Source organism: Caretta caretta, chromosome 3, assembly GCF_965140235.1.
Source record: "Caretta caretta isolate rCarCar2 chromosome 3, rCarCar1.hap1, whole genome shotgun sequence".
NCBI classification, from domain to species: Eukaryota; Metazoa; Chordata; order Testudines; family Cheloniidae; genus Caretta; species Caretta caretta.
In genome coordinates this window covers 160,050,772-160,064,359 of record NC_134208.1, presented here as the reverse complement: position 1 = coordinate 160,064,359, position 13,588 = coordinate 160,050,772, and the positions used below count along the sequence as shown (strand labels likewise).

Here is a 13,588-nt window from a genome sequence, read left to right as displayed (position 1 = left end):
ACGTTTACCCAGACATGCAACGACCTACACCAACATGGGACCTCAGCTTGGTACTGAAATGCCTCAATAGACCACCATTCAAACCATTAGCCACCTAGTCATTACTCCACTTATCAATGAAAGTAGCTGTCCTGGTCACCATTACCTCAGCAAGAAGGGTGAGCAAATAGGGTGCTCATGGCAGATCCTCCATACATAACATTCTTCAAGGACAAGGTCACGTTATGTCCACACCCTAAATTCTTACAGAAAGTAACCTCAGCATTTCACATGAACCAATCTGTTCACCCACTGACATTCTACCCTAAGCCTCATGGTACTCCAACAGAAGCTGCCCTACACACTCTAGACATTAGAAGGGCACTAGTGTTCTACCTTGAAAGAACCAATCCTTTCAGGAAATCCCCTAGAATTTTCATCTCTACTACCAAGTGCTCAAATGGAGATGCTGTATCCACTCAGAGATTATCCAAATGGATTTCCACATGCATTCAAACGTGCTACCATATCCAGAATACAGAACCACTGGAGCACGTTAGAGTACATTCTACTAGGTCCATTCAACCTTAGTAGCATCCCCAATAACGTTCCAATACTAGAGATCTGTAAGGCAGCCACTTGGGCCTCCGTTCACACATTCGCAAAGCACTATGCAGTCACATAGGACTCCTGGGCTGATGTCATAGTGGGCCTCACAGTACTTACCTCAATGACTCGAACGAACCTGAAGTCCCCCAAGCCCTCAGGGGGCACTGCTCTACAGCCACATAAAGTGGAGCACCCACAGGGACACGAAGAAGAAGGAAATGTTACTCACCTTGTGCAGTAACTGGAGTTCTTCGAGATGTGCGCCCCTGTGGGTGCTCCACTACCCACCCTCCTCCCCTCTACTTCGGAGTTCACAGTGAGGACTCTGTGGTAGAGAAGGAATGCACTACACGTGGCACCAGCGGTACCGTGAGATGTCTACTGCACACATGCGCCCCGCGCGGACCCTGCTACCATAAATCTCCAATGGATGGCATTGAATGCACCACCACCTAAAGTGGAGCACCCACGGGGACACACATTTTGAAGAACTCCAGTGACTGCACAAGGTGAGTAAGCTTTCCTTCATTCTCAGCAGTGCCGCCACCAAGCCAGTTTTCCCCCATTCTGTATTTGTGCATTTGGTTTTACTTCCATAAGTGTGGCACATTACATTTGTCTTTGTTGAATTTCATTTTGTTGTCTCTAGCCCAGTTCTCCCATTTATCAAGATATCTCTGAATTTTAGCTTTATCCTCCAAAGTATTGGCACCCTCCACTCTGCTTTGTGTCATCTGAAAACTTGATCAGTATGTTTTCTATAGCTACAGCCAGGTCATTAATAAAGATGTTAAACAACACCGGACCCAGAACAGATCCTTGTGGAACCCCACTTGAGACCTCCCTCCAATCTGACATTGTTTCTTTAATACTTACTCTTTGCAGTAGTGTAACCAACTATGTATCCACTTAATGGTAGTTTTGCCAAGCCCGCATTTCTCCAGCTTACTTATCAGAATGTCATGTGGGATTGTGTCAAAAGCCTTGCTGAAGCCCAGGTATATTATGACCACCACATTCCTTCTATGCACCAAGTCAGTTACCTTGTCAAAGAAGGAAATCAAGCTGGTTTGACATGATTTGTTCTTGGTAAATCCACACTGGCTGCTAGTGATTACCCCATCATCCTCCAGGTATTCACAAATTGAATGTTTTATACATTGCTCTAGTAGCTTCTGAAGTAGTGAAGTCAGGCTGGCAGGTCTACAGTTTCCCAGTTCTTCCTTCTTCCCCTTTTTAAATATGGGCACTACATTAGCCCTTCTCCAGTCTTCCAGGACTTCTCCTGTCATTCATGACTTTGTAAATATGTTGCCAATGGCTCTGAGATTTCTTCAGCTAATTCCTTCAGTACCCTTGGGTGAATAATAACCAGCCCCACTGATTGGAATTCATTCACTTTGGTCAGAAGATCTCTGATGTGTTCTTTACTTATCCCATTCTGCATCCCTTCCCCTATACTGGCTACAGTGACTTTGCTAGTCATCTGTTCACATGTTATTTTTGAGAGAAAACAAGCAAAGTAGGCACTGAGCTGCTTTGCCTTCCTATCATACTAGTCATCATTATATAAATCCTTGTCAAACAGTTAGTGTAATTTAACATTTGATTATTGATAGGATTTACCTACAGCAATTTGACTGCAGTAATTTCCTCTAAAAGAGGCTGCCAGCAAAGCAACTCTGTTGCATGCAACTAATATAGGATGTGGCAGTAAGTGGCTCATTGAGGTGAGCAGTTAGGCATGTATTGCACTGACATTGCATTGTTTGCATCAGCTCCCTTTTGAGCAGTCAGTAGTCTAGAATATATTTGTAGTGGTGGACTGAAGATGTGTTTTTATATATATGTGTGTTATACATATATATTTAGAGAGAGAGGAATGTTATCCTGTGGAGTTTTAAAATTGTCTTTGTGCTCTGAGCGCTTCAACCAGAGTAAGCCTGATAAAATTATTACTTTATAAATATGCATAGTGGACTACAAAATAAGTAAGATCACACATCACTGCCACAAAGAGTTTCTAGCTGAACACAGACAAAAGCAAACCACAGGACAAGAATTCAGTCACAGGAAGAAGTGGGGACAGTATTGGATTGATTATATTTATGCAAAAAGTGGATTTTCAGGAGAGGTTTGAAGGTGAGGGAAGTGAGGAAGGGTACTTAGCTGACTTGAAAGGAGGCTGGTCCAACTATAGTGGATAGCATAAAGGGCAGAAAACCAAACACAGGAAGGGAAAAGGTAATGAATAAAGAGAGAGGAGTAGGAGCAATGTAAAGTGTGGAGGAAAAGGATGAAGTTAAGAGGGGTGTACGTGTTTGGAATTCAGGGCCGTGAAAGTGAGGATGAGGATTTTGGGATGGTATTTCTGTATTATAATTTCAATGTATCTTTAAAATTATTTTCTTATTTTTTAATTTTTTTTTGGAACAGGACTATCTTGAGATTAAACGAATGATTTTCCCAAGGTTTTACTTTCTCAGCAATGCTGAACTTCTTGACATTTTAGCTAAAAGCAAAAATCCTGAGGCTGTGCAGGTAACATTTCATTACTGCATGCTAGGAATATTCTTCTTGTTACACATAATCTCAGACTGTTCATATTTTATTCTGTTATTTTCTTTTATGTCTGTACCATAGCCTCATCTTGTGAAATGTTTTGCGAATATCAGGAAGTTATATATACACGGACATGACCAGAACTCTCCAGTGGTAGTGATGATCAGTTCTGCTGAAGAAGAGACTCTCTTAGTGCCAAAGTATGGTATACATATATTGCATGATAATTAACACAATAGAAATTTAAGAAATTTCTGCTGATTTTCCGACAGCTCTTTACAATAAAGTACTGTAACTTTGTATGGATTCCTTGGTGTACAGATAGTGTTGGTGTGAGGTCTCTGAAACATGTGACAGGTTGCTTCAGCAGCTTAAAAGCTTCATTGCGCCTCATCAGAAACATGCAGATACCATCTAATTGTAATTGTTAATTGTATCCAGTTTTGAATATTTTGAATGGCTTCAAATATTGTGATGTGAAGCTCTTCTCGCACTAGATTGTAACACCTTAAGGACCCATTTCAGCCCTGGAGTCAGCACATACAATTTCCACTGATTACAGTGGGAACTTCACATACTCAGAGCTGAATTTGAGTGTGGAGACCGCTATAAATACTAGTGGCACCTTAGAGACTAACAAATTTAATTGAGCATAAGATTTCGTGAGCTACAGCTCACTTCATTGGATGCATTCAGTGGAAAATACAGTGGGGAGATTTATATACGTAGAGAACATGAAACTATGGGTGTTACCATACACACTGTAACGAGAGTGATCACTTAAGTGATCACAGCAGGAGAGCGGGGGGGAAAAACCTTTTATAGTGATAATCAAGGTGGGCCATTTCCAGCAGTTGGCAAGAATGTATGAGGAACAGTGGGGGGTAGGGGAGGAGGGGAATAAACATGGGGAAATAGTTTTACTTTGTGTAATGACCCATCCACTCCTGGTCTTTATTCAAGCCTAAGTTAATTGTATCCAGTTTGCCAATTAATTCCAATTCAGCAGTCTCTCGTTGGAGTCTGTTTTTGAAGTTTTTTTGTTGAAGAATTGCAACTTTTAGGTCTGTAATTGAGTGATCAAAGAGATTGAAGTGTTCTCCAACTGGTTTTTGAATGTTATAATTCTTGACGTCTGTTTTGTGTCCATTTATTCTTTTACGTAGAGACTGTCCAGTTTGGCCAATGTACATGGCAGAGGGGCATTGCTGGCATATGATGGCTTATATCACATTGGTAGATGTGCAGGTGAACGAGCCTCTGATAGTGTAGCTGATGTGATTAGGCCCTGTGATGGGTACCCGCATGGCCCCACAGTATGCCAACATTTTTATGGCTGACTTAGAACAGCGCTTCCTCAGCTCTCGTCCCCTAATGCCCCTACTCTACTTGCGCTACATTGATGACATCTTCATCATCTGTACCCATGGAAAAGAAGCCCTTGAGGAATTCCACCATGATTTCAACAATTTCTATCCCACCATCAACCTCAGCCTGGAACAGTCCACACAAGAGATCTACTTCCTGGACACTACAGTGCTAATAAGCGATGATCACATAAACACCACCCTATACCGGAAACCTACTGACCGCTATTCCTACCTACATGCCTCCAGTTTTCATCCAGACCACACCACATGATCCATTGTCTACAGCCAAGCTCTACGATACAACCGCATTTGCTCCAACCCCTCGGACAGAGACAAACACCTACAAGATCTCTATCAAGTATTCTTACAATTACAATACCCACCTGCTGAAGTGAAGAAACAGATTGACAGAGCCAGAAGAGTACCCAGAAGTTACCTGCTCCAGGACAGGCCCAACAAAAAAAACAACAGAATGCCACTAGCCACCACCTTCAGCCCCCAACTAAAACCTCTCCAATGCATCATCAAGGATCTACCACCTATCCTGAAGGACGACCCATCACTCTCACAGATCTTGGGAGACAGGCCAGTCTTTGCTTACAGACAGCCCCCCAACCTGAAGCAAATACTCACTAGCAACCACACACCACACAACAGAACCACTAACCAAGGAACCTATCCTTGCAACAAAGCCCGTTGCCAACTATGTCCACATATCTATTCAGGGGACACCATCATAGGGCCTAATCCCATCAGCCACGCTATAAGAGGCTCGTTCACCTGCACATCTGCCAGTGTGATATATGCCATCATGTGCCAGCAATGCCCCTCTGCCATGTACACTGGCCAAACTGGACAGTCTCTACATAAAAGAATAAATGGACACATTGGACATCAAGAATTATAACATTCAAAAACCAGTTGGAGAACACTTCAATCTCTTTGATCACTTGATTACAGACCTAAAAGTTGCAATTCTTCAACAAAAAAACTTCAAAAACAGACTCCAACGAGAGACTGCTGAATTGGAATTAATTGGCAAACTGGATACAATTAACTTAGGCTTGAATAAAGACCAGGAGTGGATGGGTCATTACACAAAGTAAAACTATTTCCCCATGTTTATTCCCCTCCTCCCCCACCCCCCATTGTTCCTCATACGTTCTTGTCAACTGCTGGAAATGGCCCACCATGATTATCATTACAAAAGGTTTTTTCCCCCCTGCTCTCCTGCTGGTAATAGCTCACCTTAAGTGATCACTCTTGTTACAGTGTGTATGGTAACACCCATTGTTTCATGTTCTCTATGTATATAAATCTCCCCACTGTATTTTCCATTGAATGCATCCGATGAAGTGAGCTGTAGCTCACGAAAGCTTATGCTCAAATAAATTTGTTAGTCTCTAAGGTGCAACTAGTACTCCTTTTCTTTTTGCGAATACAGACTAACATGGCTGCCACTCTGAAACCTACTATAAATACTAACTCCAGAGAATACATTGTCTCAGCATTTCTGTTTGTAACATGCACAGTGCTTTATAAATCTAGAAACTGGTCAGATTTGTCACATAACAACTGGTAAACATTTTGCATTAGAACAAATGCATTCTGCAGCCCAGTGTTTCTCACATTTCTAAGACATATGGGATGTTCTTCGTCAAGTGGTTGCACACATCCATTACACTGTAGGTTGTTGTGAGCTCCAGTGCACAGTTGTCAAAGAGTTTTTCCCTTAGCGATATCCGTTGAGGCAGCATGCACACCAGCAAGCTCACAGGCATAAGAAAAAAGGCACCTGACCTCCCTCAGTTCCTTCTTACCGTTTGTAATGGTTTTTGGAGCTCCCTTTCCTTGCATCTGCAAGTCTTTAGTCAAATCATGTAAATAGTGCTCATTGTAGTTCTGTGTAGTTAGTGTATTTAATACAAATTATTGTTGTTTGTGTGGATCCAGCACCCAGTCTGGGTACTGGCTCTGGTACCGGAGATATGCCGTGTTCCCTGGGTTTCAAGTGCTGCTGCCCTTGAGGTAAGGCAGTGCCTAACAGTGACCCTCACCCCAGCTGCCTTAAGTGCTTCGGGGAGGCTCACATGAATAACAAATGTAGTATTTGTAAGGGATTAAAGCCCATTCCAAAAAAGACAGGGCAGCCAGATTGAAAAATTTGCTGCTGAAATTGGTTTTATGTCTTCCATCTGAACTATCTACCTTGGTTTGGGTACCGAGCACCTCTGCTTTAGTCAGTAGTGCACATTCTGCATTACTGGTACCGACAGGCAGATTGTTGTTGCTAGTAACAAAGAAGAGTCACTGTAAATTGTACTTGGTACAAGGATGATTGAAGGAAGTGAAGAGGTCTAAAGACTCAGGAGGGTGCTCAAAGAGGATGCACTCCCCAGAGCACATCTCTAAGCAGGGGAGTTCATTGACACCAGGGCCCAGTACAGGGCTGTTCTGACCAGCTCCTGAAGCACAATCATTGGGATCACTTCATGCCCCGGTACTGTCTACTTCAGAGGCATTTAAATCTCTCAGTGCCACCATTACTGGCAGTTCAGGAGTCTCACCTGGCACTGGTGCCCAAGCTACCAGTAAGCGGTTTCACCACCACACTGGGCAGGTCCAGCTGAATTAGCCATCAAGGTGCTGATTAAGACAATGCTGCCTAAGGGGAAGGCACAGATCTCCCTGACTCTCCTTTCTTCAGAGTCTGAATCTTCCACACTGGTACTATTCAGTACAGCCCCACCATGGTAGCAGCAAGAGGCTTCTTCTTCATCAGACTCTGAAGTGGAATCCTATCTGTCCCAGCATAGCTAATCCCACCATCAAGCATATACTACCTGTCCACCCTGGTTTCATCCTCAGTATCAACCCAAGGGGCTTACTGAAAGGACCCTGGGGCCTTACCAGTGGCCATTTTAGAACTTGTGGGGGTTTTCCCCCTAATTAAGAGCTTCCCCACATCTACGTCAGCCGGCTCCATCTCGTGGCTGTCAGGAGCAAGCAAGAGAAGAGGGCTTGGCCAGCATGAGCTGTGCTACAACACTGAACTGCAAACAGGAGGGGGAATAGCTCATACAGTCTCAGAATTGTGGGAGACATTGCTAGCGGAAAGGAAGTTATGTGGTAATAAATTTCCCATTCTTTGGTAAATGTGTAGTTAAGACACAACTACTGTGAAAGGCATGATAGCTTATTCAAAATTTTAAAGCTAAATAATCTACAAACTAAGGCCCCAACTCTGCAAACATTCATATGTGCGCTGAAATCAGTGGGTTAAAATATTTTTTTCCATAAATGTAAAGTATCTTTGACTGTGAGAAGTTTTTTAAAGAATCTAATTTATATTTTATCTGAATCTCTCCAGCATTACTTACAACAGATCATTTTTTCTATTAGGTGCCTATAAAATAGGGATAATAATCCCACTTTTGTTAAGAATTTTGAAATCTATAGATGAAAAGAAAGCACTACATACTGTAAGTGCTAAATACTATATTTTAATTTTTGAAGGCTCTTAGTTATTTCTCTAATTGTACTTACCCAAAATAGAGATGCACACTAATTCTCTCTTCCACTTGTGTTATTCTCTAGAACAGTTTCGCTTATGTTTTACATGATTAGCATGCCATTTATGGAGCTATAAAGTATAAATATGGTATTAATCATTTATGAAATGCATACATTGCTATCTCAGTTTTTGAACCTTAAATAAAAAAGTGATAATGAAGCCAGATAACAAAATTGGACAAATTATTAAGAATGTTAATGTCAGAGCAGGGGCTTAAAAAAAGAACAGTGTACTGATTAACAATATAAAAAGGTGCACATTATGGAAGGGAGCAGCAAAATTGCATTACACAACCTGAAAATTGGAATATGGCTGTTAGGGATTTTCAAACAATATGTTAGAGCTATGTTGGAACATTAAAAACAACAGATATTAAGCTTATTAAATCTACTGATTGGTCACAAAATAAATAAATTATAACTTAGATAGATACACATGTAACAAAGAGAGGTCAGATCCTTAGTGAAGATTTGGCCCAAGATGTTTAGGGAGTGACTACTGCTATGGGGAAATAGACTATGAGTGAAGGAGAAGATCTGCCATATAAATGTCAATAATTGGTAACTTATCTTTCATTGGAATGTGTTTCATTGGATTCAGAACTGTACATAAAACCTAAAGGTTTTATTTCCCAAGTGATTATTCACATGGATTGCACTGTTGGTGCACATATACCCCATGCATGCAAGATTGGATTGTTTTGGCCAGCAGTATCTGTTGGAGAGGGACATTTTTGAGCAATGTACCATACATTGTTTCTTCTCTAAGTGGACTCAAAAAGCTAGAGAAGCTCTCCTGAAATTGTTCCTCCTTGAGTGCGCTATGCAATCCTCTTCAGACACCAAAGGAAGGATGCAGCTAGACCTCAGTCCTACAATCAGTCTTGCTCCACAAGTGGCCTGTGAGCTGAGATTCTACCCTGTGTTCTCAGGATCCATTGACCAAGAGACCCCGTCCTCCTCCATTATGGCTTTGATGACCTCTTATGGGTGGGAAAGAGCACCAGTCCAGAATTGAGATGAGACATAGATCATCCTCTCCAGTGTGTATTGAGTCAAAGCACAAGACTTGTAGTTTACAGCTCAGTGGCGGAAGGGCCTGAGAAGAGTCCAGAGAGCACCAGAAGTAGCCATTAAATCAGAGTACCATGTATCTTCCAGTACCGATCCTTCAGCACTTGACATCTCATTACCCAACGTTCAGTAGAATGTGCTTCTGTACAGGAGGAAGAAAGTGGTGAGTAATAAAATCTTCCAGGGGAAGAACAAACTTGTGTCTAGTGTCACGACTGTGAACTCATCCTCTACTGACAAGACAGTAAATCCCTGGATTTATTCATTCAACTTCATTCAACAGTTTAAAGGTGTTCCACGAGAGTTTGATCAAGCTCATGGCAGACACTCCAAATATATCTCTGTAAGTGGTTCAGGACAAACTTCACGAAGTCCTGGACACTTTGCACCCTTCCATGCCTGGCAGGCTCAGCAGCTCCCTAAATGAGGAACTGTTGTAACCTGTGAAAGATCTGTGGCACACCCCAGAGTCCATTCTGATCACATTCAAGTGAGCTGACAAGAGGTACCAAGTGCCTGCCACAGGATGCGAGTACTTTTATTCCAACCCAGTACCACAGTTGCTTGTGGTAGCTGCTATCCAAGATAGGTTGAAGCAGTAGGGGCCTCCCAAATCTATACTGAGGGAGAGAGACCCAAAGATATTGGACTTATTCTCACACACAGTGTTTTCATCTGCCAGCCTCCAGATGTGTGGCTCAATGTCAAGTTCTTCTGTCCAAATAAAAATTATTTGAATTGGGACAAACTGCCACAAAAACACCCAACAGGAACTAAAACCCATCATGTCTGAAGAAGAGCTGATAACCTACACTTTCTTACAGGCTACACACACTGTGTCCGACCCAGTGATGCATGCTATAGCTACATCAGTGGCCATGACGGGAAGACCTTCCTGGCTCCAATCTTTAGGGATTCACAGGGAGGTCCAAACATCAAAGAAGGACCTTCTCTTTAACTTTAAGGGTGAGGATCTCCATTTCTTAAAGGACTGTAGGGCACCTCTGTGTTCTCATGCCTTCTATGTGTTCTCATGGCTTTCTCTTTCCCAAGGAGAAAACAAGACCACAGACTTCCTTCATGCAGTGTTCCTCCTCTTCTTCTTCTTAGCCTCAAAGGACCTCGGAGCCATCAAGAAAGAAGAAGTTCCACTGACAATCCTCTGCCTCTTCCTCTACTGCTGCACATTCTGCGGTTTCCCCCAGCTAGCAGGTTTGATAACAGTATTGAGAGTCTGATGGATCCTCCAGAGGATCTTCTTCCTTTTACTCTGTTTTATCCATCACCAATTTCACAAAGCCTGAACTTGGATCATGTTATACCAGTGGACCCAGAAAAATTTAAATAAGGGGTATTCTATCCAATTCCACTTCCTTCCTCATGCTTCCCCCTACCCTCCCCATCTCAAGAAATAGACTCTTTCTACAAATGGGAGCTATGGAAGAAGTGCCCTTACAGTTCAGAGGTATTGGGTTTTATTCCCATTATTTTCTTATCCCAGAGAAGAAAGGAGGGAGTTTGGTGTTCCATTCAGGATTTTGAAGTTACAATAAATTAATCTGTCATTTCAACTTCAGGATGATGATTCTGGCCTCCTTAATTTCCTCATTAGATCCTCAAGACTGGTTTGTGATGCTCAACCTGCAAGACTTCTACTTTCACATATCCATTCATCTGTCCCACAGGAAATACTTCAGATTCTTAGTAGGAATATCTCACTACAGTACAGGGTCCTGCCCTTTCATCTTTCCATGGCATGGAGGGTGTTCACTAAGGGCTTGGCTCTCATGACAAGTTATCTAAGGAGACAAAGGATCCAGATCAGCCCATACCTCACCTAACAGGCTGATCCAGATCCCAAATGGTGACCAACTCAGACTTTTGGGACATATGGCCTCATGCCCTATGTGATGCAGTTAGCCAGACTTCACCTACACTGCATGCAAGAGTGTTTGAAATAAGTGTATATATGAGGAAGACATCCAGTGGGCATAGAGGTCATGTCCTGGAAGTTCTCTCCTAGTTAAACTGGTGGGGAAAAGTATGCAGTGGGGTACCCTTCTCTGCACCTCTGCCTTTCAAGTCTCTGGTGCCAGACCCCTCCATTCAGCAATGGGGAGCTCAGCTAGATCACCTTTAAATCCAGGTCCTGTGTTCCCCTCTGGAAGCTTGTCTCCACATAATTATCCTAGCTCTCAGAGCCATTCACTTGGCATGCCAGGCATTCCTGCTGCTACTCTAGGGATGCATAATCCAAATGCTGACATATTATACCACAGCTATGCATTATATCAACAGACAAGGGGAAGCAAGAGGCCATTCAGCAATGAAGCTGGCGCTTTCCGAGTCAAATCACACCAGCAGCTCTGCACCTTCCAGGCCTTCAGAACACTTTGACCAGGACAAGCTGGCTAATGATGGACAGACATGTGAGATGGGTTTAAAATTGTTTGCTGCAACATTATTAAGTAAACATTGGGGAGGGACACTATATTACCCGCCCTAGCTCTCTCATACCAAACATTTAATTGGTTCCAGTGCAGGTTACAAAGCTTCTAGCACAAGCCAAACAACAACTGTTTTGGAAGAAGTGTCAGAAAAGTCAAAACATACCATAAATTCATGGTTTATAACACTTTGCCTTTCAATAAATGTTGCATTGACCAACTTATAGGGTGATGTGGTCCCACCGGATACCACCTGCCAAAATAATCCAGTCTTGGGGCAGGGTGCATGCGCACCAAGAGTGGAATAGATATGAACAAGTCACAAAGAACTAGAGTTACTTTAAGGTAAGTAACCATTCTTTTCTGGATGAGATCCTTCATGCATTATACAAGGGGTCTAAGCCCACAATCCCCATGGAGACTAAATTTCCATTGATTTCTTTGGGAGTTATGCACATGAACGAGCTGCAGAATCAGGGCCTGAGGAGTCTGTAACTCCTGGAGAAAGACAGTGATTCCAAAGGAGAGCTTCATCCAGTGTGTGAGAAAACATTTCCTCAAGTGTGTAGAATTGAGAAATAAGAGGTGCAGTAGAACTCCTTATCCCTACAATTGAAATAAAGTTCTAAGAATATGAAATTAAAATGTTCGGTTGTTTTCAGTAAGTACTGACATTTCAAATCCTACATTACAGGATTATTCGTGTTAGAGGCCCTGTTGAGCAGTGGCTAGGAAATGTAGAGAGCAGCATGTTTGATATGGTAAAAAAGTAAGTATATATTTCCCATTGAATAAAAAGTCTCTATTACAGTCATTTGTGTTATATATTTATTTGTATTTGTGGTAGCATCCAGAGGTTTCAATCATGATTGGGATTCCATTGACCTAGGTGCTGTATAAACACACAGTAGGAGATAGATAGTCTCTGCCCCCAAAGAGCTTACACTTGAACAAGAGACTTACAATTATATTTAAAAAAACCCAAGCAAGTGCATACCATAAACACTCTTATCTAGAGCTAAATGAAAGCTGACATTGTACAGAATTTCAGGCTTATGTTTGGTAGCATTGGCATGTATCATTTGAGATAACAAGACTAGTCTTTTCAAGACAGCAGAGCATGATTTCACTGCTCTTGGAGCATATTTTATGTGCAATTCCAGTTGAAGATGGGGGATGGTTCTCAATAGTCTAATCACGTATTAAACAGCAAACAAAATTGTACTAACACTTCTTAAAAAAACAATTGTGCAGATGGTTTAGGTGTGTAATTTTCAATCCCAACAAACCTCATTTCTTTCCACTTCATGTACACTTGAAGCATTATTCTGTCTTGTTTTGATTCTGAATTATCCTCTTCTCCTTATATAAGCTTTATTCTCAGGAGCAATCGGTAGCGTGCCCCTCCCCAAACATCTGTCTCTGTACAGATGTCGCACCCCTTTGACCTCAGCCCAGGTCTCCCTTAAGAGGCGGAAGACTTTAGAGAATTCAGGGAAAGCTCCAAAGAAGAGGAACGTGGTCTCCCATCATAAGGAGACAGCTTCCAAAAGGCCCCGATCTTCCACTAAATTTCCAGCGTTGGAGGCCTCAACCTCTCAACTTGGTATTATGGAAGCAATGAACTCTTCCTCCAGTACCAGCAGAGCCAGAAGATCCTGGAGTGTTTCAGAGAAATATGGCTCCAACAGGCCCATGTACCATGAAAAACAGGATGCCTAGGACATACACTTCTGTAGAATGGCACTGTATACATCCGACTTACCATCGATGCCTTCTCCCTCTGACAAAATTGAAGCACCAGACACCTGAAGCCCCAGTACCTACCTGCTCCAGATCAACAGTACTATCCACCTCAACTGCTGCATTGGTACTGATCCACTCCATACCACAGGAATACCACTACTCCAGGGACTTATCAGATTTAGATGAGCTGGAGTCCCCACTGTTTATGGGTACCAAACAACTCTTGGT

At 42.3% G+C, this 13,588-nt stretch overlaps 1 protein-coding gene across 1 annotated transcript in view; it reads left to right on the top strand.

Moving 5' to 3' along the window:
• Positions 1–13,588, top strand: part of DNAH14 (dynein axonemal heavy chain 14) — a 485,531-nt gene that overhangs the window by 149,877 nt on the left and 322,066 nt on the right. The window contains exons 25-27 of the mRNA XM_048843312.2: positions 3,025–3,129; positions 3,232–3,350; positions 12,309–12,383. Coding sequence (XP_048699269.2) covers positions 3,025–3,129; positions 3,232–3,350; positions 12,309–12,383 — 299 coding nt within the window. The remainder of the gene's footprint in view (positions 1–3,024; positions 3,130–3,231; positions 3,351–12,308; positions 12,384–13,588) is intronic.